The following is a 26299-nucleotide window of genomic DNA, read 5'->3' as shown; positions in this document are numbered from 1 at the left end:
TTTAGGGATTTGTGAGATATCATCAAAAAGGATTTAATATCTGCGTTTCTTTGCAAACAGTTTAAAAGCGGCAGTTTTATAATCCATTTCCAACACTAACCTTTAACTTGTAGGAGTGAAATAATCCTTTGCAACATTTCCAGAGTTCACATTCTGCTGAGGAAATGTAGTCCCCTAAATAAAACTTGCTGGAAACCAACAGTAGCATATGTATATTGGTTTTCAGAGTGATACTTTAGGTGCCAGTCCTGCAGCGAGTATTGCACGTGCACACGGATTCGACCGCATGGTCCAACTTGTAGAATCAATAGCATTTTGGGTTTGTTGCATTTTTGGAGGGACTTTATTGCTAGTACAATAAATTGATCCCATTGTCAGAACTCTGTATTTGTGTAGATGCCTAAATGGACAGACTAGGAGGATCAGGGACTAAAGAACAGTGTCTATAATTGCCTGTAAGCGCCTTTTTCCTGGATTTTCACTGGGGATTTGAATGCTTTCACATGCTAGACTTAAAGTATTAAAACATAAATATGAACGGATTTCTCTGAGAAATGAATGGGGGCAGGCTGTTTAGGCACTGTGTTGTAATGGATTTTTAGAACTATTTTAACTGGTGCTAGCTGATTTAGTAGCTAGCCAGAAACAGTCAAAAGAGAAACAATGGGAAGAAAAGTTTAGAAGTGGAGTGTAACGTGGTGGTGTGAAAATTGCTTGGGACTTTTACTGAAAATAAGAGCTATGGCAGGGCTGGGCTTCTTCTTTCTTTAAAAGTGGTTTCATTTTTATTCTCTAGTAAATGTCTTTTAGGTGTATGTATACATATACATACATATGTATGTGTGTACACATACATATATGTATATATGTGTGTGCATGTGTGTGTTTCCACTAGACACAGTGTACAGTAGCAGATGGCCATCTTCCCATGCTATTGTCTACAATGGGAGGCTTTTTCACCCTGGACATGATATGCTTTTTTTCTTCTTTTTTTTAATACAGGTCAGGAGATATCCCCTGCTGAAAGAGCTGAGCATGGGTACCACCACTTTTGGACCTCTACTGGTTACAGGTGCCTGCTTTGACTGGTTAAAAACAAACACACCTTCAGACCTAGCCCAGGGGCCTGCACTTATGCCAACAGGGGCAAAAGATCTGTTTATGGTTACTGCTATTACAGTATACATTAGCTGACCCTCGGAGGCTGACCTGCTTGCCCTCCCGCTTGGCGAGTCAATAAGAAAATCCTCTGGCTCTGCGTGACTCACGTGGACGTCAGCCCTGCTGTGCAGAGCAGGGTTTGTCCAGTGAGGGAGAAGTGAGGTGCCACTCCAGCTGGTAAAACAAAGATATTTTTAAAGTGCAGTCAGTAGAAACAGTCACTCCCATTCCATGTATAATCAAGGATGAAAAGGCCATGAAAAATACCACTGCGCTTTGCAAATGAGAGGTCAATTGAAATGTCAAGATATCAAATGTTAATGGATTGCAATTCCAGTGATGGTTGGGACAGAAAACCATACCATGTCCAGTCGGATGCCCTTCTGAGGAGAAGATGAGTTTTATGGCAGGAAAAGACAATAAACACCAGAAGTCTTTCTGGTTAACAAACCTGTGGCTGGTCTAGTCAGTGATGGAAAACAAACATATTTTGAAAATATAAAAAGCAGTGGGATCTGAACACCAACTATAATCCCAGAACATGTATCTGGAAGTCATTAAGTCTACAGCAAATTTAAACATATGCAGGTGTTTGGGGAAAATGCCATTGCTTTCTGTTGAAGAATTTTAAAGGGACTATAAAAGAAGAGAGGATAAAGGACACTCAAGGAAGTCAATGTTTTCTTCCCCGGAGCAAGAAGCCAATTCAAATATTCTCACAGTTCTACAGCAGTTAATGGAATACATAGACTGCTCTTAAAAACATTCTTTTTCCATTTTAAAAATCTAATTTCTCTTACAAAACTGTTCTAGTCTCCACTGTAGGATGACATCAGGACTTATCTGAATGATTCTTTCACCTGCCCACATTTTCCCATAGAATCCCTCTGGCCACTTGCATACAGGACTGCACTCTGGGGCATTTGTTTAGAGCCCGATTATATCCAGTCCCTATTCAGAAGGGTGCTTCCATGCAAAGATATCCTTTCTCTAATATTGAAAAGAGAAAAAAGAAGCTAGTTATCTTTATAACAACTGCTTCTGCCTGATTAGGAGATACACATTCTTCCTTTTCCAGTCTCAGAGAGATTTGACTTGGGCCTATATTAGCTCACTGGTGGAGTCACATGCTCAGAGGGAAAACTGCTTTATTAGTGGTTTTTGAGTAGGAAGTGTCTCCTTGGTCTATATGACAGAGATCTGTAATATAACAAATGAGGGATAATGAGTAATCATTTGCTGTTTCTCATAACTACTTGCATGAATTCCAGTGAATATATCAGGAGAAGGGTTTAAAACAATCAAAAGACAATATTGTTATACACACTATGGTGTCATATATGTCACAGGATGTTGTGGGGGCAAAAAATATGAACAGATTTCAAAAAAGATTTTGCATGGAGGATAAGTGCTTCGGTAGCTCCTAACATGCCGTGTAGTTACGGAAGTGTTACCTGCTGTGTGCAGACAGATGGTTGAATGCTCCCTGTGGAGGATGACTCAATAATTGTTCTCCTTCCCCCCCCTTTCTGCCACTGGTAGCTACGAAGCACTTGGCTGGTGGACCTTCAGTCTACATTAACCTACAGGCTGCCAAGTGAAGTGTATTTGTACACAAGGGTGAGGTTCTACATGTCTAACCCTGACTGTGCCTGGATCTGAGGGGATTCTGCATCCTGAACCACCAAGCCAAGCCAAGTGATGTGGTCCAAGTCAACACAGACATGATTCCTCTAGATGTTAGGCTTTATTCCTCAGCTGGTTTGGGCTCCCATTGCCTACCCAAGTCTGGAAAAAAAGTGTGGGAAGTGTGATCATCAGTTGGGTTTCACAAAAAAGTTGCTATTGATTCCTAAGGAGATCTCTGTCCTCCCCCTCCTCCATCGAACCACAGAGTATATAGATGATTATTTCCTTTGGATGTGTCCTAGTCTGAACCCACTGCTTATGTAACAGCTCTTTAGAAATTGGAAACCTTCCATGGGGTAAACTTGGGTAAGCCGTGTCACCTCTTTCAGACTCAGGGATGGGAACAGTATGACACGCATGGGCCTACTTCTCTCCCAAGTAGGGGAGAAAGTATCTAGGACTTTGCATCCTGGAATCTGCTTCCTTCTCTACTACAGACTCTCAGTGTAAATACAGATAGAGCCAATGGGGACGGCAAGTGCTTGTTATGTGACAGGGACAGGGCAGGATAAATAAGATAATGAGATGTTCAGATTTTGCAGTTATGCAGGCCACACTGGTGCCTCAAAAAGACATGGTCTTTAGACAGTCTTATGTTTTTGGAATCCTAACTGCACTATTGCACTGAAAAAATCAAAAAATTTTCTGTGTGGTTATCTATAGTAATATTGTGTCAGATGATGCCACCAATGCATAAAGATGGGTTCCTCTGGATGCACTATGTTTACTTGAAGTGCTACAAGCAACATGGAATTGAGACCAAGTGCTCTGAAGGAGCTGAACACCATCTGCATCCACCTTGGCCCTGGTTAATTCACATCCGTTAATCTAAGCACCGACAAACACCTGGATATTAACAAGCCAGATCCTTGGCTGGCTTATTAAACTGTCCTGAGGAAACTTCCTCTTTATTCCCTCCAGAAGAGTTAACTGTTGGAGGGCTTCTAGAGAACAAATAGGAACAGCACACTTCCTCCCGAACATGAAAAGGGCAACATTAATAAACTTAGCAACTAGAAGTAAATAGATCATTTCAACAGAAATTCTAGTTATGCTCCTTAACTGATGTGTTAAATAGTGGTAATACCAGGCCCAGTTCACTGCCAGTATATAAACTACAGTCTTTAAAAGAGAGTGATTTCTGATTCCAGTTTTGGGCCACAGGAACTATGTCAGCATACAAGTAAGGACATTTCTTATGCTAATGACAACTGAGAATATATTTTTTATATATGTGTGTATATATATATATATATATATATATATATATAGTAACAGATGTCAAATGCAGTTAGATTCAGCTCAACTTATTAGTGCGTGGCTTTTAGCCAAAAGCAATTCACATTTGCAGAAGTGTACTATCACATATGTCTTAATAACAGAAATGTGTTTTTAAAAATGTATGTGATAAGTCACATATGGTAGAAGGAATCTGTACAGCTTTCAGTCCTTATGACAATGGAAGCTACTAACTTTATTTTGCATAGCTGAAGAACATTAAAATTCAAGTGAAATTCTCTTTGACATTTGAGAGCTACAAAAGCAATAGCACTAAAAGCTAGACAAGCCTGAGCTGTACTAAGTGTGGCTGTGATGCTTATACAAATAAAATCCATATCTACTACTGCCATCTTAAAGGTACTGTTTTTACTCTTGCCCTGAGAGGTAATATTTTAGTATAAAATCATAATTGTATACAGGTACATTAAGTACTTATATTTCACTGAAAAACACTAGGCAGATTTTTTGTCAGATCTTTGTTATGCAGAGTGTAATTAATATGTATAATGGATTCCCTAGGGTACTAATTGAAGCTGCAACCATGAACATAGTCAAAGAGAAGTTAAACAACCAGTTGGGGAAAACATGACACGGCGAGATATACACATGTAGGTGGAAAGAGCGAGACTGTCCATCTGGCCTTCTTCCCTTCCAAAATGTTACAACACTTATTCAAGTCCCAGGAAGGAATGATTTAACCTAGTCCCCTCTCCCCCCACTTCTGACGGAGTAATCGGGCATCAGTGTCACATACAAGCTGTTTAATGACCGCAAGGCTCAATACCTCTGTTATATGCAGGAGAACTCAATTCAGTTGAGCTGTTCTGGAGAATTTAATCCAAATATGAAAAAAGTAAAAATATAATTATTTTGGAGTTGTTCCCCAGGACCCTCATCAATTTCCATTCCTGGATCTTTTAGCAGGTGAGGTGAAATCACAGCTCATTTCACACTACTAAACAACCACAGGTAACAATGACTTTAACTCAGCTTGCACTGAATTTGAACTAGCCCTACAGGCACGAAAGGTCCCTTGTCTTATTAGAAGTTTCATGTGCTATCAGGTCCCTGCTGGATCCCATTTCTAATTTTTATCAGATTAAATGAAACATAAAGAGAGACTGATTTATGACTATCTTGCATCTTGCCTAATCATTCGAAGGAGTGTTCATACACGTTTTGCATTCACTTTGCAAGGTGTAAATGACTATACACGATGGAAGCCAAGTGAGAAGCAGAACCATATCCTTTTGTTATGCACCCCAAAACACAATGATTTGTGAGTCCTATCAGCGCATCTTCTTACAAATACAAAAACATGCTAGTCCAAAAGCCTGCATGATCAGCAATCTAAAATGAAAACAAAAATGTTTCCTCTGTATATAGCAAGAATATACAGTTACTAGGACTTAGTAAAACTGCAGTGATCAGCTACTGAAGCTAAAAATATGTGTTTTATTGGTACATAAGAGCCCATTAAAACTCTGGTGTTCATTATTTAAACAGAACCACTGATTGCTGGTAGCTTTAACCAAAAATGCCTTTTCTCAAAGAGCCAGGACATCTATATAGCAACTTTCTTAATTCAATGATATATGGTTGAGTGTTGCTACTAGTGCCCTAAGATTTAAGAACTTCTCATAAAATGCCCTGGAAATTGCTCCCTGGTAACTTGCTCATCCTTCACCGAATCCTCCTGTAAAGAGCAGAAACACACGTGTGTGTGTGGTGGGAGTGAGATGCACACATGGAGTGAGAAAGAGCTCTTAATCAAGAGGGTGGCAAAGCCTTGATACATAGGTGCAAAATATTCCCATGTGTTTAGAAATCGTTTGGCACATTCTTAGTTATTTCCCTCCTGTCAGACCTTCTCAAGGATTGCAATTAAAAATCATAATCTTTTTAGCATGTACAAACCTCCCCAAGGCTAGGAGCACGATGTATTGAATATGATTGTGATATTATTTGGCAGCTATTCATAGACAATACATTAATTTATGGAAACTGGATGAAACTTGGGGAGTGCAAGCATTAGGGACCCATGAAAAAATCAGAAGGTTTCCTCAATGATATTGACTTTTTTATAGCTATGATTAGGGGTAACTTGAATTCCCGTATCTCTTTTATTGCCCTTCTTATTGCCTTAGTCTTTTTTGTGACTGTATGGAAGAAGTTCATTAAAGTTACATTTTCCAAGGGATATAAAAATAACTTACTTCACAGGAATGTTTCTCAATTTTGTCTTTTCAGCAGCCTGTAAACATAAGAGGGGTGGGGGAGACAAGCAGTTAAGCGACATACCTAAAAGCACAACTCGCTGCAACCGAAACAACCCATGCACGTCAGAAACGCATGTGAGTTCATGCACCAACGGGGGCTGCCGCACCCACGGGGGCAGCGGGAGTGGGGCTGCCCGAGCCAGACTTGGCCACGTCGGAGAGAGAGCGCTGCGGGCTTGAAACACGCCTTCCGCAGTTTGTGCTGTCGATGCGGTTTATTTGTTTTTAATGGCCACGAGTGCTTAGGAACTGCTTGTTCGGGGCGATGACTTCATTTCCCGCTCCGAAGTCTGGCCCTAACCTATCTGTCCATAGATAGAACAACAGCATCAAAGGAAACAATGCCGGCAAGAACGGACTCTCCTTCCAAAACAGTTCTTATTTGCCAACAGAAAAGGGCAAGGGATGACCAAATGTTCAGATCAATTTCCTCTTGTGAAACCTTTGAGAAAACACACTCCAAATCATCTAAATGAGTAAATCTTTGGGCCCCTCGGCCCACACTGCCTCAGACATGGAGCCTGGTTCCAGCTTATTGCTGAACCCATTGATCTGTGTACAGTCCATTTATCATTCATGAAAAGAGCCAGTGATCTTCACAGTATATTAGAAGAAACAACTCAGATCATCTGTCAACGGCCCTCTTATTTCTGTTTCCCTCTCCACAGGGATTTCATCTCCTTCGATTCTTCTTGAATTAAAATGTTGCTAAGCAACACAGCTGGGGGCACCGATGGCAGAACCGCCACAGTCTATCAAACTGTTTAAGCTGCTCGAGATTTTAGTGCAGATTTTTTTTTTATGCTTCTGTGGCATAATTATGTAATCTGAACCAACCTTGTATTCCCTCTGAATTTTTCAGAAATAGGTAAATAACATTTTAACACAGGAGGGCTTGAAATATCACCTTAAGATAAACTGATGCTGTCATATCATTTTGGAGAATTCCTTTTAGTATTTACAGAACCAGACTATAATAGATTTAAATGTGGAAAGCAGTCAGATGGTTAGTGAGATTACAAGCACAGGCAGCAGTGAAAGGCAGAATTAAGACAACTGATCCATAAACCTATTATACTACAGAAAGTCTTAGTGCTTAATTACCTTGAGAGATATTTTATAAAGCCTACAAAAATTGAAGTGAAGGGTTTTGGTGAGAGACTTCAGACCAGAGCATGCTTAGGGATGGGAAAAAAATGGTTCCCACATAAGAACTACTAATATCAGTGGTCCTGAAAGATGCTCACATAAACCCTTAAGGAATTAAATCCCACATGAAAACTGACTAACTTTTGAAACCTCTGGAACCTGCACATTTGAATTCCAAATGCTGCCAGAATGAGTTCTCCTTTGGGCTCTTCATGGGACTAGTTTTTCAAAATACCTGGCATTTTGGCACTTTTGCTTCCAGCCATAGCAAAGATAAAATCTAGGTCTTAAGTCCATGGAAATACCTAACACTGAGTTTTAATTTGAGAGAAGCAATTAAAGCTTGTGAGAGCTCAGATGGGGCAACAATAACTTTCTGGGCTGGCTCCCTGTGTGCAAAGAAAGATGCATTTGTTCTATTTGGATTACATTTTCTATCTAAAGCATAAATCAGTGAATGCATGATATGAAACAATTACATTAATTGTACAGTAGAGTTGCTAAATAAAACACTTAAACCTCAGGAAACACTAAAGTTAAGATTGCACAAATCACTGTTACACACCCAAACCTAATCCTGTCCTCTCCAACAAGCCTATGATGAAATTGGGTCCCTGCCTCATTAGTGAAATAATGTAAGTTCTGCCTTGTTCCAGCAACACTCTCCCAAAACCCCTTTTTCAGCTGCCACATGAACACACAGACTCAAAAGGGTGTTATTAAGAAATCTTTCTGAGTAATAAACTACATGTAACAACAAGCAAATGCTTCATTTAAAATGGATGAAAACAGCATCAAAAACGGCATTTCAGTTACCCAAGCCTCCCATTAAATGACAAGTTTCAGTCCCATCCTGCAGGGAACTAAAATTATTTTTAAACCTTATAAACAGCCTTCTGTTACAGCAGAAGATCTTCTGACGTAGAGTGCTATTTTGCTTGACCCTTCTATATATCAGATAGCTGGACTATAACAATTCTGAGTTCAGGCATGTGAAACTTGCATCCAAATCTCAGATACAAGTTGTTTTTTTCTTCCAAATTATTAAAAAAATCACTAAACAAAAACTGTTTTCAAAATACAGATAAGGAAAACAGAAGAATGTGAAGTGTCTGGGGTCACAAGTAAATAATAATACAGTTCATTCTAATACACAGTAAAGCTGAAGGTATTCTGTAGAGTATGTGCATGATGGTGTGAGCTAAACTGTTTGCATGAAAGATTAAAGAAGATGAAGCTATTTCAAAGCATGAGAACTGGCAATGTAAAAGCCATGGAATATTAAAAAGCATAGTCTAAACTGGGCATTTGATTTTTGACTACTTAGCTATGTTGATGGCAACTGTTTACCCAGCAGGAAATGTGGTAGCTTTAGGGACAAAGAATTATAGATGCATTTTATTTTCTAGGGTTATGAAGATTTTAGCACTTATCTCTTCTTAGATTTTTAGCTGGAGAATTCCCCTCCGTTTTTTTCCTGTTACCTGGAGAAGGCACTTTCCTAATTGTTAAGAAAAGGCACATACTGAGGGGAGAGTGTCCTCACATACGTGCTCACTTACACACAGTTTTTAAAAAATATTGCGAGCTCTCAGGTCAGTCTACATACCAGCCTAATTTCATGGTGGATGATAAAGCAACTGGACATTTCCTATTGCAAATGATTCAGTTTGCCACTGAGTGGGAACATGGTGGTGTTAAACATAGCACAGAATAAATGCCTGGAATTCCTTCTGAGAAAGAAATGCAGGATCTGGCCTTCTGCTTTTATTTGTCTTGTATGTGTTGCTCATTCATTTTTCAAAGCGTATTTGTTGCGATATCACGAGCATGCCCAGTGGCAGAAGATAAAGAAAGGCAAAATCAAAGTGACATTGAGTAACTCTACACATTAAGCTTTGATGCAGAAACATATTGTTTGAAAATATTTGGTGTGCAGCAGGTCTGTCAATTAGAGCTAATTATTTTTCTCTGATCAGGAAGAATGCAATCTTGTTTTAGGCAGGTTTCTTTGAAATGTACGTCTTTTATATAACTTCATTATAGGAAAATACTTCTTCCAAATTACTTTTTTTCTGGGCTGCTTAGCTATTGACTCAAATTGTCTGTGTTGAGTAGTTCTCTCTGCTTTGATAATTAACTTTTGATCATTACTGAATTTAGCAGCTCTAGTCAGATGTGTTCATAGCCATCCTCCTCAACTATTTCGGTGCTCATAGCCTTTAATCTTTGAACAAAATGATCTCATTGAGCCTCCATCAACCTCGCTACTAAGTTAATAATTCCTGTTTCTCATCTTCATGACTGAGTTTGATTTGTTTTAGACTTGATGGGAGCTTTTGATTATTAATTTAAGATATTTCAAAGACAAATACGTTTTAAGAGTTATTTTGTTTACCTTATATTCCTGGGCTTTTACAAATAAGAAACTGGTTTTACTCCACAATGATTCCTAAACTTCATGCATTAAAAGTATCATCTAGAAATAGAGCAGGTAGGAGGTTCCCAAGTCATGATGCATGTCCTCTGAGTGGGAAATGATGCTGCAAAAGATTGGAATGAAATTGAACTGGTATAATGTAATATTCAATGGGTGTTAGGAGAATTACATCATGGGACCGTTGCTAATTTTGAGCTTGAAAACGTGCATTAAAATAATTTAGGATGATTAGAAAAAGGAAGCCAGACTGAACTAGACAATCATTCCACTTTAATTTGTAATTTCCTTCTGATGTTTTTTTTACAATTATGGCCTTCACGTAATTGTGCCACCTCTCTCTAACATCTTCTCTCCTCAGCTGAGGCTAGTGGTGAATAAGAAGAAAGAAGATGAAGAATATATGAAAAATAGCAAGCTATAGAGGAACAACCAGCAAAGGGAATTTGCCAGGGCATGCTTTCCCATGGCTTTTATAATGGCCAAAGACTTGTGCCTCTTATGGTGTATTACTCCTGATTTTGGCACTATTTGCTTTGGCACTAGCTCAAGAACAATCTGCACTGTACTTCACTTGATCCCTAGTGTGGATATACCCACAAACTCATTTAATTAGTGGAAATCTAACTATTACACAAAAGAATGACCTTGGGAATAAGCATTGGCTCCTTCTAGGTTGTGTACAAGGATGGCAGAGTGTGCAAAATGATGGTTTTTTTCATGGCTATCAATTAACAGGCTGACTTTTGGATAGAAAGAACCAGAAAGACTACTTGGTCAGTACAACCTTCCGACATCACAAAGACCTGAGGAGAATAAACTCAGAAGAGGCCTGCCCCAAAATAACAAGATAAAACATTTTGCATATGTAGAAGCCAAATTAGATTTTCAGTCAAAGGACATGTTGCAGGGGAAGTGTCTGCTTTCGAAAGAAAATTTAGATTTTCTAATGCACAACTGAAAAACCAAGATTTTCAGGGAAAATTATTTGGTTTTGAGGAAGTGAGGTTTGACAAAAAGTCCGTATTTTTTAAAAAATGCCTCTTGATTCAGAACCACCATGACCAGCCAGCTAACAAGGCAATTACTGAGGCTCCAAGAGTCTTCAGCTAAGACAGATATAACCTCAAGTCCTCCAACCTGTAGGTGGAAGGAAGAAAGCCTTCATGCTTTAACCTTTTCCCAGAACTGCTGTGAATCTCACATGGGTTCAGCTCCCCACTTCTAATCAGCTCTGTACTCTGGGGGGAATAACTAAGCAACTCCATGTAAGTAAGTTCATAAACCACCATGGCATTCTCTTGTCCTGCAGGAAGAAAAGAGGTGCCCTGGAAATTCAATTCAATGCTCCAACAAAAGCAGAGAAACTTTCCATATTAGTGAGTTATAGCAGATTCTTTGTAGATTATCATTTGTCTTGGAAGTTATCCTATGCTCTTTCATTTATAAAGAACATCTCACTTATGATCCTACATAAAGAACCAAAACCCACTAATTATGGACTGTACTGTACTGTACTGTGCTCTGGCTCTATATTATACAGTTGGTCTTAGCTATGACTTCCTGTGGAGGAGAAGAACGTAGCGTGCAAGAAAGAAATCATCCAAAATTGTGCTGGGAATCAGAAAGCCCAAATCTGAGGGCTGGAGGATTAGTATGTGATAATACATGCACATATAAGTGCATATAAGTGTGGTGTATTCCTTTTTTTTTTTTTTTTTTACTGCATTGGTTACACTCTCCTCTACATGTCCCCTAATGTCAACAGAGGAGATTGTATTTCTTTCTTGCTAATTGCATCTGACATCAAGTTGGCAACTTCATATTTGAGATTCTGTCTGTGATGTTCCAGGTCAGTCTCACCCTGAGGACAAAAAGCCCAATGCTACTGCATCTAGGACCATCAACAATGGAGCAAGAAGATACTTTCCTCATCCTGTAATATTTTAATAAAATAAGTACTTTTCCTTCAGAAGCCAAACACGAGGGATGAATCAGCTGAGATCAATTTTGTGAAAGACCAAGTCACTACACATGTGGTATGTACAAATCAAAATGGTTCATTGGACTCTCGCTGTGTATAAACTATACAGAGAACTTCTCATCATTGCTTTGAGCAATGCAGTAACGTTCATGGCTTTACAGAGAGATGTCCAGGAACATTTAGGGTGAAATTTTACCGTATTGGAAATTTAATTTCAGTTGGTGCTGTTGAGGCTAGGTAAAATGAAAAACAAATTTTAAGTGACCAAGTCTAAAACAGACTATCTTTGGATTAGGAGTCATCTTCATCCCTGATATAAGTGTACTGTTTTTAATTGAGCAACACCACAGATATATTTGGGCTTCTGTCAGCATTCTTCCCAAATCCCCACATTTACTTCAGGCCAATGGTGGAAATCAAACTAAGGAAGCGTGTAATGAAAAACGTGGCCACTTCCTATCCTTGACAGCCTATTCCATAAAAAAAAGAAGAGAGCTACTGAGTGCATACTACATTCAGAGGAAAGCTTGTTGCTTGTGTAGGCACACCTGAGCTGGCTTTAAATTAGCTAGTGTGGGTACGATGAGCACTGTTGCTTTTGTGGCACAGGTCTCAATTTAGCCAGGGTCTGTGGTGACCTTTACAATACAAACAGTTATGGCTATCTGTCACTGAACTGCCTGATTTTAAAGATAACTCACATACACATATGTTTATATTAGGCACAACTTGGATTGTGGTATCAAGGTACCTTGACACAAGAGTCTTGGAACAGTGCCTTCCTTCTCCAGTTATTTTGATACACTCTGGATTCTTTCAAAAGTGCTTTTGATTGAGGCTGCTAATTGTACTACTTTTGACGTCTCCTTATAACAAAGGAGAAGTTGGAATTGCAATTGTAATTGGCATTACAAATTCTACTGATTCATTTTCCAAGATGTTTTCAGGTTGCTTTACAAATGCTAATCAACTCTCACAATCTCTTGTGAAGTTCAGTAGATTTAAATACTCTCCACTGTACTGTTGCAGAATCGAGGCAGAAAGATGTTGATTGACTTGGTCAGTCATTGGTCAGAGTTCTGCGGCAGAGAACTCCTGATTAGAGCTAGGCCTGATTTTTCATAAGAATTGCTTTGTTTGGAAAATGCATATAGCCCTGACAACAGAAACAGTTGGAAAATTTGTACTGAATGTTCCATCTTTAAGAAAAAAATTCTGAATTGAAATTCTAGTTTGAAACATCATTTCCTTGCAAATGATTTGTTATAAATTCATTACAAATGTCCCCTGCTTAGAGGATGAAAATCCTATTTTGAAAATATACAAATAAAACATTTAGCTAGGGACAAAACCCAGTATTTGTCTCATTATTTACTGACAATTTTTTAAAATGTGTGTTATGTTCAACCTTCCAAACGGCTAATAAATCAAAAAATCCATTATTTGCTAGGTTTACTCCAGAGCCCTTTTCTACATGTTAATCACACGTTAAAACATCCTGAGGAGGCAAAAGAAACAGAGAGAAAAGGTCAAGAAGCAATTAGAAGAAAAGCAAAAAAAAGCCTCCCTACACTTTCCTTAAGAAAGGAAGAGCAAAGGGCTAGATTCAAAGCCTCAGAATTTCCTACTACTTCATTGTACAGCTACAGACAAACTCCATAATATGTTTGCCTCATTTTCCCCAGTTCTAACATATAAAGAGTAATTCTTTGTATCTACATCCCTGAGAGTTAGCTGAACACTGCTGGTGTTTTGAGATCTTATAAAGAGATGCACTTTTAGTGTGCAATGTCTTACTAATTTTTACTTTTGCAGCACTCACATCGGTTAAAATTTCCTGTGTCAAAATGGAAAGGAGGATTGGCCAACCTCCCTGCAGCAGCTTCTCTTACCCCTGTTCACTTGCAGTTTACGCCCTCAGATTCTCCTTGGTGGCAAAGGCTGTTATCTCATTCCTTGGGGAGTCCAACCTGTCCTCAGCCTCTCCCTACTCTAAATTAATGAACAGTTCCCTAGGCTTGAGAAGTAAAAGGGCAGAGTCAAACTGTAACAGCAGCGGCAGTGCTGGGAAGCTTTGATGTTGCTGTTGTTTGTGCCTCTCATTTACTTCCTACGCAGGACTAAAGAGTTTAAGGATTTAGATTTAATATTCAGTATAGATTATTACAAACAGGCAGCAGAGGTGATAGAGGTGAACACATATGAAATAACTCTTTGCTGTCCTTGGTCTGGTTTAGTACATTGCACAGATGACTTAGCCAGTTCCTAAACTGTGCAGCTCCAAAAACTGTACACAATACTACCGCCTTGAACTGGAATGCCCCCAGGAGGGACCCCTGCCCAAATCCACTGCACTGTCACTCTGTGGTCCCGACCTGTCCCTGCAAAGATGCAGGAGGTCTGTTCTGGAAAGATTCATCCTGCTGGTAGGGAATGGAGCACCTCCAACCCCAGCTAACCTCACAGTGGCAGATGCATTCACTGTAAGAAAAATTAAGGTGTTTAGTTCTCATTACTGTTCTCCTTCTGGACTTCCTCCAGGGAAGATCAACTTTCACTTCTTCTCCCTCTTATTCTGGCTGACAGAAGCTAATTACTGGATTTATCATGCCCTTTTCATCACCTGCTTCTGAGCTTGTGCTGGCCGCCTATGAGCCGCTCTGCTCAGACTTTTGCTAACCCTCAGTCTTAAAGCCAGCACTAGCACCATACTCCATTGGTGTGAAAAACTCCCAAGAATTTAGGTTTTGAAGTTCACAGACAGTTGCTTAGACTTTTACAAAAGCGCCACACTGCAGATGGCCAGCATAAGAAAGCCAGACAATTTCTTTACCAAAATGCTTCACAAGGCATGCATGATAAAAATCACACTCTCCTTTGAGGAGAAAAGGGAGATAAATGTTTCCTATGTGGTCGGATTAGTGAGTGCTGAGCACTGAGATGGCCTGCAGATACCACAGACTTCAGATTTATTTTTTTCTAGGACAGTATGGTCAAGTCTGGCTTTTCTCTTAACAACAACAATGGTGGCATCAATCAATTATCTCACTTGCTGCTGCCACCTTTGCTTGCCAGAACAATACAGAGCTTTTGCACAAGTGGCATACATAGCAAAAGGCCCTGCAGAAATATATTTTTGTCCATACTTATAATAAAGACTCCTTTATACGAACACGGGTGCACAGGCATGCATTCGCAGAGCATACATGATCCGTCCTGTTGACTGAAAGCTGTATCTCCCTCCTCCCTCCCACCCCAGATTTCCAGCGTCTGCTCCTTATGGCCGAGCTGAGGAACCGCTGGCCTCTTCATCTCTACTTAATTGGTGGCAGAGGTACCAGGTCTGTATTTAATGTCTGTCCTTCAGGAGAAGGATGTCTTGTGGCATGGCTGAGGGAACCTGGCTACTTCAGGCTGGTGGCATGAAGAGCTGAACAAAAGAGAAGCACCCATTTAAGAGAGCACTGAGGGGCTATGAAGTGCCTGCTTACTTGGGGGCAGTAAGGAGAGGACTTTCTGCAGCTCTATTTATCCATCTTTTCAAATATTTCATTCCCCCTCTGCTAGGACTGCCTGCCTGCTGGTGTTTTCTTTTCCTGCATTATTTTTCCTCCTGCAGCTGAGGGTTTTCCAGATACTGAGCTGCCGGTGCGTACCAGGCAAGCTGCAGAAAAGGCGACTCAGGGGCTGACCATGCCGGTCGGGGCAGCTGCGGCCCCGGAGCCCTGGGCAGGAACGTGGCCACAACCTGCAGGGCAAACTTTCTTTGGTCGATTTGCAGCACAGTGCAGCATACAGCAACCACTCGTCCTGGGGGTTATATTAATCCCCTTCCTCACTGATGGATAACTTCCACAACAGCAACATGTGTGGAAACACTTGCATGAAATTCTGTGAATTTGAAAGAGTTAAAAGTCTTTGATAACATCGTGTATTTTAGTGGTGTGCCATGCTATTCACTCATAACCACAACAAGCTCACCTCAGATCTCACAGCACTTACTGAAAGCTTCTGCTGATAATAAACAAATACTATGATATGAATCTATGTCATTACTGTGTGAATTACTACCTTAGAAATGTCAGCCATCAAATCTCTTATTACCAAAGATTAGTCTAACGGAAGCTGCAGTATTCATTTTACATAGTCGGTGATATATGGTTGTTTCAACTAGTATTGTACAGAATAAAATAATTTGAGTATCAATTAAAATGGACTGAGGTAGCAAGAAGAGACATATCCTCATGAAAGGATTTTTCATGGTTATAGACTGATGAGGCTGGAGAATGACTGTATTATCCTAATAGCTTCTGTTTTCATTAATGGCTCAATGAAAACATTTCCCTACAATTATAAAACATGACTGTAGATCTTAAACACTGCAATGTGGGCTCTTCATCAAAACACATTCTGCTGTGGCAGCAACCGATGTTGCATCACTCTGGGATTTCAGTGGAACCAATGACAGATAAACTGTTTACATTAAAAGACTCTATCAAAGTTATTTTGCACCTAGTTTCATCCTAATCCATCTGATTTTTCTACAGCTTTGACAAGATGACCTCTCTCGCTGTGTGTGCAGTATTGATGTCATTACTGAAGAGCTGTTCTTCAGCCTTTCTGCTGATAAAAAAGTAAATGGAAATGTAGAGAAACCTTGGGGAGGTAAACAACTTGTTCAGGATGCAGCTAAAAAAAAGGGTAAATTACCACAGGAAAGGATAGCCATTGTTGCAATGAAAGTGGTCACTGTATCACTTTAAAAAGTGGTGTTCACACGATGAAAGCATACTGTATCTTTGAATTTCATGAACTTTTTAAAGATTTAACCTGAATAAAGGCTTTTAAAGTTCACTATGCATTACAAGAATCCAAAGCTCAGCCTATGGCTGATCACATTTTTAGACTTAACTACAAAGTCAAACATTTTGTATGTAATTACCTAACACCAGCCAAGCGGAAAAAAAAGTATGTTTGGATAAAATACAACAGATATATCAGGGCCACGGATTATATACATGTCTTGTATTTGTATGGCTATCAGAGAAGTGAACACACAAATGGCAATCATTAAGTGAAGCAGAAAAAAACAAATAGAAAAGAAAAAAAATCTCATTGAACCGTTCTGCCAAAAACACTATATATGTAAAATACTGAAAATAATGGAACAGGTCTGTAACTAGTATCAAAGTTTCTGTAGTTCAAAAATACACAGAGCACCAGCAATGTGCTTTAAATTAAGCATGCATTTCAAAGGTTAACAGGACTATTCCTTAGGCAGAAGAACAAAGAGGAGCTGGTTAAAGAAAACTGGGTACACTGCAGCTACTTAAAATACTGTAGCCAGGCACAACTCATTTGGATGCCTTCAAGCTCAAAGCTAATTTGAATTATACAGAGGTGCTTTAAAGAACAAAAATACCAACCTGTGTTTTATCTAAGCTCTTATAGCTGAACTAACTAATTAAAAATCTTCACTACTGTTCCTAATTTCTCATTTCTTTTTTCCACTGAGTAATAAAACCATCTAAAAGCTCCATCCTTCCTTACAGAAGAGTGTTAACATTAGTATCCCTGAAATGCCTTGTCATCTAATGGTTTTACTAATAACATGTCTGTCACCTGCCCTGACTGTATCTCTTGTAGCCAATCTGAAAATATTGTGTAATAGGATCTCTGAATGCAATACTGATGCATATGTCAAAGTTCCTTGCAGTGACAATAATACAAAAGTTTAAAAAACAGCCAATGCTTAAATTAAATGTAACAATACCACTCAAACAATACATTAAACAGATGTGTACCTGGTATTATAAATACGTGACATAAAAATCTATTGGGTTGGTCAGTGTGCATATTAAAAACCATTCAAGTAGGTCAAATTGTGGATAACTTAAAACTTTAAAGACAGCAATTTTAATAAAACTGTCAATACAATTTTCTTTGTAAAAACATTTGAGACTGATTATGCTGCTTATATTGAAAGAGAAACACAAGGTCTATATCTTTAGATCTTTTATTGAACTGTGAGCACAGCATCAATAACTGCTTCTCAGCTGTAAATGAAAATTGATTCCAGATCTAACCCATCGTTTTCTATGTGTCTTTAATCTCAAATCACCCACAATGAAAGACATAAGAATCAGCATTTTGTCTAAGGGACAAAGCACGTGTCATACAGCAAGTTCCAAAGCGCCTGCACTGAAGATACTGTGGGACATGTTTACATGTGTTAGTGCAGGCGATGACTGTAGTTGCTAAAGTAGGCCAAGAAAACAGTGACTGAGTTTGCAGCTGGGGTGGAGTTACTTGTAACTTGCCTCATGCTCTGCTGTAATGATCAATATGGTCCAAAGATTTGCAGATTTGAAGTTAGAAGGGACTTGTAATGATCATCTCATTGGACCTCCCGCATGTCACAGTCCAAAGAAATTCACCCCACAACTTCTACACCAAGCCCACAGCTGCCAGAGCCCCCAGTACTGGAATCTAACAGGAAGGAAACCACAAGGTTTCCACGCAAGTTGCAGCAGTTTAGCACTAGCAGTTCCCATCAATGGTCAGCTCTCACTTGCTGGAACCCGTTAGGCCCTTTGGGGTGAAACTGAAGTGTATTGCCTCCTCTCAGGAATCTTTTCCTGGTGATATGTTGGTAGGCTGTCATCATGCATACTTCTTAACCTCTTTTGGCTAAACCAAAAAGACCTAACTAACTGCCTCATTTTAAGAAGGGTTCTCCTGTTTGAAGAGTCAGTGCTAAAAGTGGGCAGCGTGTTCAGTGACTGCTCTGCAAATACTGTATAAAGAATGAGTACCTTCTAGTGACTTCAACCTGTAATTCCTCATCTTATCCAAAAATTGAACTCAACCTCCTAATTATATGATTGAACAGAGCAATCATGTGCTGGGTTTCTCCTCAGCAGTGGGGACAAAAGGATGGAGCAGATAAACTGGTGAAAGAGCACGAGCTCCAGGTCTCTGGACCCCTATCTGAATGCAATACAGACCAGAAATATGTGTGCTCATTCACAGGAGTGAGAGAACTCCACAAGGGAGTTCTGTTTCCTGCAGACGAGTTTTTAAAAATTTTCCACCATGACAAATGGCACTACTGGTAGTTTCAGAAGAAAGGCAGAGAGACGATACTCTGTTTGCATACTACAGACGTTCGCAGAAAGTCAGGATCGAGGTGCATTTATGAATCAGTGTCACTACTGCCCCTGCTGTGTAAGACTGAAGGGTCCCTACTAGCTATTCTCAATGGACGAATACAGGCCTTTGGTTCCTAAGGCTCCCTATTCAACACCATTCTCAAAAAGTTTCAATTTCCTTAAAATACAAATAAAAGAGATAAAGATAACATACTTGGTGTTGAAATATTTTGTTTCTGTTAACAAAAATTAGTAAATGGTAGCTCATGCTTGGTGTTGGCTGCAAGCCTGTAGCAAAAAATCAGAAAGTTTGTAAAGAGACTGCTTCCTTATAGAAATGTTGTGCAAACTGTTAGAACGTTTTCAAGCTGAGATTTTTTCTTTTCTCTCCCTGTCAGAATATGCACATGTGTACAGCTGAATTACAATGGTTATTTGACTATAAAATCTTTATGTTAAAAAAAAAAATTTCCAACCCTGGCATTGCAACTGAACATGCAATATCTTGTAATTTTTATATTGTAATTGCCTTGATCCAGCTCTTATGAATTAACATTTTATATAATTTTGGAAAGTAACATCTAGCCTGTAGCTAGCGGTGTCCCCCAGGGGTCAGTACTGGGTCCAGTCTTGTTCAACTTCTTCATCAATGACCTGGATGAAGGGACAGAGTGCACCCTCAGCAAGTTTGCTGACGATACAAAACTGGGAGGAGTGGCTGATACACCAGAGGGCTGTGCTGCCATTCAGAGAGACTTGGACAGGCTGGAGAGGTGGGCGGAGAGGAACCTCATGAAGTTCAACAAAGGGAAGTGCAGGGTCCTGCACCTAGGGAGGAAAAACCCCATGCACCAGCACAGGTTGGGGGTTTACAAGTCCCTTGCTGGAAAGCAGCTCTGCAGAGAAGGACCTGGGAGTGCTGGTGGACACCAAATTAACCATGAGCCAGCAATGTGCCCTTGTGGCCAAGAAGGCCAATGGTATCCTGGGGTGCATCAGGAAGAGTGTTGCCAGCAGGTCGAGGGAGGTGATCCTCCCCCTCTACTCAGCCCTGGTGAGGCCACATCTGGAGTACTGCGTCCAGTTCTGGGCTCCCCAGTACAAGAGGGATGTGGCACTGCTGGAGCGAGTCCAGCGAAGGGCTACAAAGATGATGAGGGGACTGGAGCATCTCTCTTATGAGGAAAGGCTGAGAGAGCTGGGCCTGTTCAGCCTGCAGAAGAGAAGGCTGAGAGGAGATCTTATCAACGTGTACAAGTATCTGAAGGGAGGGTGTCGAGAGGATGGGACCAGACTCTTTTCAGTGGTGCCGAGCGACAGGACGCGAGGCAACGGGCACAAACTGAAACACAGACAGTTCCATCTGAACATGAGGAAATACTTTTTCACTGTGAGGGTGACAGAGCACTGGAACAGGTTGCCCAGAGAGGTTGTGGAGTCTCCTTCTCTGGAGATATTCAAAACGCGCCTGGATGCAATCCTGTGTAATGTGCTCTAGGTGACCCTGCTTGAGCAGGGGGGTTGGACTAGATGATCTCCAGAGGTCCCTTCCAACCTCAGCGATTCTGTGATTCTGTGATTTTGTAGTCAAAAAACATTGCAGTTGTTTTGTTGATGCTTACATGTCTGGCCAGTGGGCTAGATGAAGCTTTCTTTCTATTTCCAGTTCCCTCTCTTCACTTTAGAGTGACATGGCAGAAACTGCTAAAGCGTGAAGGCGTTGCCGGTGATGCTTGACTGATGCAGTAGAGCTACGCTGCTCAACTTTGCAAGGCCCTAATATGGGGTGCAGCGCACGACAAAAATCTAAGAGGATGGACACATACAGTGATTCATCCAGGAAACCTAAAAAGCTATAGGATTCTTTCCTATAATGCACGTAGCATTGTCTATACCCTCTATTTGTGATGCAAATAGCAGAAATGCAACTACACATTTGTGCTGTACATAGGAAAAGTGAAGGTCTCCCTTGAAGAGCAGGACACTAAAGAAATATGCTCAGCATGCTTCCTGTCCATACAGTTCATTTATTTTTTATATGACTGTAAGTGTTCATGTTTGGAATCCCTAAATACACAGACCATCATTTGTTTCTTAAAAAGATATTTAGGAGAGTTTACGAGGTTTGAATCGATTATAATTACTCAGAGTGAGATGACGCTCCCACTGCCAAAAGGCAGTATGTATTATAAAATATATGTATTATAAAATTTTGGGAAACTACATGAATGCTCGCTATTGTGCTCTCATCTGCCTGAACCTTATGCTGCCAATGGTATCACTAGAAAGTCCCAGGTGGAGCTGTGGTGCACTCTGAGGCTTCCTACAGCTTGGGTACGTCTCCATTGCACAGGGACTCAGGCCAAAGCCCCTGAACTGGATGCAGTGGGACGCTGCTCTCCAGGATGACGCTTTCTCTGGGTAAGAGCAGGCACACACCATACCACAACAGCACTGTTTTGAGAGCTACCAGCACTCCACTGTGATGTGTAGACACACGTGTGGCTTCCCTGAATGGGACTAACATCAGAGATGAACCTATTCAAGTCAGTGGGTGCTTTTCATTTGATGTCAGCAAGCAAAAGCCCAGGCATTTACTTCTTCATTCGGCACTGATGTCCGATTTCATCTTAATAGGGTAAATAGTGTAAATCTGGAGTAATTCTACTGAAGTCAAAGGAATACTACTACTGTAAGGAAACAAAATCAAATCCTGCCCAATAATATCTTACCATTTTGAAATTTTGGGGCCTCTCAGTATCACAGTGTCATTTGCTAGGCTTATCTGGGCAAGTTTCCAATGAATCAGGAAACCATCTAGTTACACAAACCACACACGAGTATACAACAGTGCATTGCGTAGGTACAGACTTTTGATCCTTTGGCTTCAGATAAGAATGCAAGGCTTTCTTGGTGCTAAAAAATACTGACTTGTATGACTATGGGGTCAACTGACACTCGAAGGTAAATCTTTCCTGGCACGACCCTAAAGGAGGGATTAGTTGGGTTGGAGAGGTACATTCAAGTGGTTTAAAAATAAATAAGAAAGAAAGATCCACTTATGATCAACATTTCCAAGGCTGAACAGATGACCTTATGCTGAGTTATAGCATTACTTTCCTCTTTGCTGCAGCCATTCACACATTTGAGTCTTTTACACATATAAAGTAAAATGAAGGATGAATTTAACCCAAAGTAGCAAATTCTTTCTGATAAGTACGTTGAGAATATGAATTCCAGCAGCTTCATTTCCTAGCATTAGATATAAATATTTATAAAGTGGGAAGGATGGACAATGACATCAGCTTTTTGAAATGACCATTTTTTTGAAAATGATTCTTCATTAATGTCCCAAGTAGGTTGAGAGACTTCCAGCACTGATTTATAGCTACATACTGAAGTTTTGACTTCTCACAAACAGGAATCACTGGATTACTGACTAAAAACTCCCAGCCCTTTACTCACTGATTGGAACAAAACTTAAGGACCCAATCTCCATGGGTGCAATTGTACAAACAAAGTGCAAGGTGCAAAATCAACTCTGCAGTTATGATAGTGGTTTGATGTGGTCATTTTACACCCACTTCAAAAGAGGTCATCAATTTCAGAAAATGAGTGCAAAACAAGTAGAGGCAGCTCCACAGTTAATATAGTATAAGGAGGACAGAAACGCAGAGAACATTAGCTATTCCTGCATAATGCCATGTCTGGTCTCTTATTCCAAGGCAAGTAAGTTGTGCTTTGGTTTGGTTTAATCCACTTTACAAAGTGAATTTAGCAAAAATTTAGCAAAAAAAATGCATTTGTGTTCCAGAATAAGTTTCGTCCCATGGAGAAGGACTTAGGAATAACTGTAAAACATTCAGAAGTGGTTCTGTGTGCAGGCAAGATCTAAGATAAAGGACGCTGCAGCACCCCAAAATGGTTTTGATGCAAATATATTAAACCAACATGTAACCACACTCAACTAATGAAACAACTCTTTCTGATTATATGTTCTATAAACCTATGTCAAATATCATTTACCTGTTCATTGTCATCTTCATCACTGCTGAGTTTCAGATCATCCTCAAGCATTCTAAAAAAAAAAAACAAAAAGAGGCAATATAGAATTACGTTTACTGAATTAACTTCAGATGTAATGGGCCGAATCTAGCCTTCAGCAAAATCAGAAGCCTTCCCCTTTCAACTCAACAACAGCAGAATCAGGCCTATTACAACTAAACTGATGAATACGCTATGTACGTAGGCATGTATCAGTCCTCTTAGTGATGTGAGGTAAGGACAAACGATTTCAAACCCATCCATCATAAAGTCCGGCAGCCAGCCCTTCTTTCATGCCCTCTTTTATTTGCACACTGTCACACAGCGACTGGTCCATATACACCTGTCTGTGTTTCTAAACCAGGAAGGGGAAGGAAAACAGCTCTGAGATTGCTGAAAGCTGAAAAAGCCCCCATGTTTCATTTGTGATCCAGGATATCGCTGATCTTTTCTGAGGCCTCTACCAGTCCCTGCCATACTGAACAGAGAACGCAGAGCAGGGAACAGCAAGAAGAAGAGAAGCTTGTTTGAGGTTTGATGGGACCTCATAGCTCTTCTGGCAGGAGATACAGTAGTACCTGAAGGAAGTGCAAAAGTGTTTCAAGCTAGGAATCTGTGATTCATATTCCTTTTTCTTCTACAGAGAAATCTCACATCACTGCTCCTTGCCCTTGGTAAAAGGGGAAGGAAACTCCTAACAGATCAGGTTTTCCCCAAACCTCCTTCCTTTCCTTTGGCAGAGGAAAGAGATGCATAATGCATACTATTATACTAACACTCATCTTATACAACTTTTTTTTTTTAATGCAAGACTTGGATATGTCAAAATATATGGGGTAAGATGCCATATTACTTGCTGTTACATCTTTGCAGAAATGATCTCTTCTTTAGAGGTCTGTGTGTCTACAGAGACATGACTACAAACACGTTCACCTACAGCTTCCCATATATTCATGATTTTGTCTGGTGGTTGTCCTCAGAACTAATATTCCTTTTGGGCACACTTCTGCTTACATCCATCCTTTCACCTTGGCAAATTCTTGTGTCACAAGATGACATATGACTGAATCTGCAAGTCTCACCGAGACCCGTGGTGACAGCCACTGAAATTGGTAGGCTTCCTTTCTCCTAGTCTGATCTCCCTTACCCACTGCAGGAGACTCGCAAATTGCAATTACTGTTTCCTTTTTGCTTTGACAGAGACTGAAGTCTATGATTTTTTATTGTTAGTCTTTAAATAACTGTAGCAATCAATGAAAGCTCTGTTTGGAAGTTTTTTTGTTTGAAGACTACCGGTAAATCATGGAAGCCTCCTAGTATAAAGAATTTTAAAGAGGGGACAATATCCCCAGTGGTGAAATATCAGAAGGCTCCAAGCCCTGCTGGTGCTCTTAAAAAGAGAAAGTGCAAGGAGACCTTTAAACTGGTTTGTAAGTCATCCGTCTTTTGGTGACCTCTGTTGTCGGGCAGCTCAGTGGTTACAAAGTATCTGGACACAAAACTACTAGTCATTAACCTCTTGATAAATGGCAGATGCCTCCCTGTAATATGTGAACCCATAAAAGTAAGACCATAGCACGGATAAAGAATCTTGTAAAAGTAAGAATTCTTCAGGAAATATTAATCTTTAGAGGCCTGGATTTTGGTGATGAACAGGAACTTTTTATGTTGTTTATCTAGCAGACACAATCATTTGTTTCCCCAGTGTCATTACTCGCTGTGCCATTCACAACATCTCGCTGTACCTCCATCTCGCCGCAGCCTGGGATTGTTATCAGCAAGTCTCATTACAGACCAGAAGGACAAACCCCACAGGAAACTCAGACCATCTTAATACAGGACTATATCATTCTGACTCTTAACTCTAATTCAGTTCTACACTCCTACTTTTAAAACCTACATCTCACTTTAATGTGTAAATTATCTACTGCTTTAAAGCAGCACTGCTAGATAATGCACTCTATTATTTTTTTTAATGCAGATCTAAGAAGACATAATGCAAAGGATCTTTTCATGAATGAAGCCCAAAGGGTTATTTTTTTTTCTTTCTAGCTATCACATTTTTTTCATTTCTTACACATTAAATTCCTTTTTGACATATTCTGGTAGAAATAAACCAAAAAGGACAAAGGAAATTCCACATTAGATAAATGGAAGGAGCAAAGAAGAAAGCATAAAAAAGATAAACGAGTATACTTACTAAACTAACCAAACAGTCATGTGAAATGGCTGATTAATAACTGTCCTCATACAGCCTATACAGCAGACACTTTCTAACAAATACAGTAAGCACAAGACATGTTTATTGAATATTGAAAAATATAAAATGGATATAAAACATGATTAGTAGGAAGGACAACTGTTAGAGTTGGTTTCAGATAAACTAAATTTGCAGGATTTATGAGTTCCCTTCAAAAGACTAATGGATGTTTAGAAGACTAGAGAGAGGAAAAAAATTGGATTTTGGCATTTCTTTAGCAGTTCCAAGCTTATCACTTGGAGTATATAATTCTTCTTAGCCTGTTCCACTAAATGAAGAATATGTCATCTCATTCGGTTACAAAACTCAAAGGTTAAACAACTAAACCACACAGCTTCTAAAATGCATAACATTCTCCTGGCAGATGGAATAATTAAAGAGAAACTGAGTACAGTATCAACAATAAATATACAGTAGAGAGAGAAGAGAAGGAATAAATTAAAAATACACAGTATACACAAAGGAAAGTAGAATGTTGGAGAGTTCAGATAATCTGTTCCCAGAGGATATTGGTTAGAAGAGGTAATATTTTACAGAACGCAGAGGACTAGATGGTCTTCAACATTTTTAAAATGTGCTTAATATTCTAAAGACATGGGTCACGGTGGCTTGTACTGTTTAATGTTCCTATTAACTCTCATTTATAAGCAAGTAGCATCTGATCACACTCAAAGCCCTTTAAGGGCTTTTAAAGATTGCCAGAAACCTTAATCCAAGGTGACTGTTTCACTGTCATCGTATCTATAGAGGTAACTCATTTTGGCTTCAAAGCACTGATACACAAGAGCTCTGTATCTGCAGTTCTTTCAAACGCTATCTGGATGGTTTGAACGTGAAATTAGGCCCTCTTGAGTGAGAGATCCC

At 39.8% G+C, this 26299-nt stretch overlaps 1 protein-coding gene across 2 annotated transcripts in view; it reads right to left on the bottom strand.

The window, feature by feature from the left end:
* The window catches only part of AFF2 (ALF transcription elongation factor 2), a 337074-nt gene that overhangs the window by 67380 nt on the left and 243395 nt on the right, over positions 1-26299 (bottom strand). For both annotated transcript variants that reach the window (XM_067304178.1, XM_067304179.1), the window contains exons 8-9: positions 23158-23209; positions 6348-6385 (exon numbers count right to left, since the gene is read on the bottom strand). In XM_067304178.1, the coding sequence (XP_067160279.1) occupies positions 6348-6385; positions 23158-23209 (90 nt within the window). The remainder of the gene's footprint in view (positions 1-6347; positions 6386-23157; positions 23210-26299) is intronic.

Source organism: Apteryx mantelli, chromosome 13 (assembly GCF_036417845.1).
Source record: "Apteryx mantelli isolate bAptMan1 chromosome 13, bAptMan1.hap1, whole genome shotgun sequence".
Taxonomy (NCBI): Eukaryota; Metazoa; Chordata; class Aves; order Apterygiformes; family Apterygidae; genus Apteryx; species Apteryx mantelli.
The sequence above is the reverse complement of the archived record's forward strand: the minus strand, read 5'-3'. Positions and strand labels throughout refer to the sequence as shown.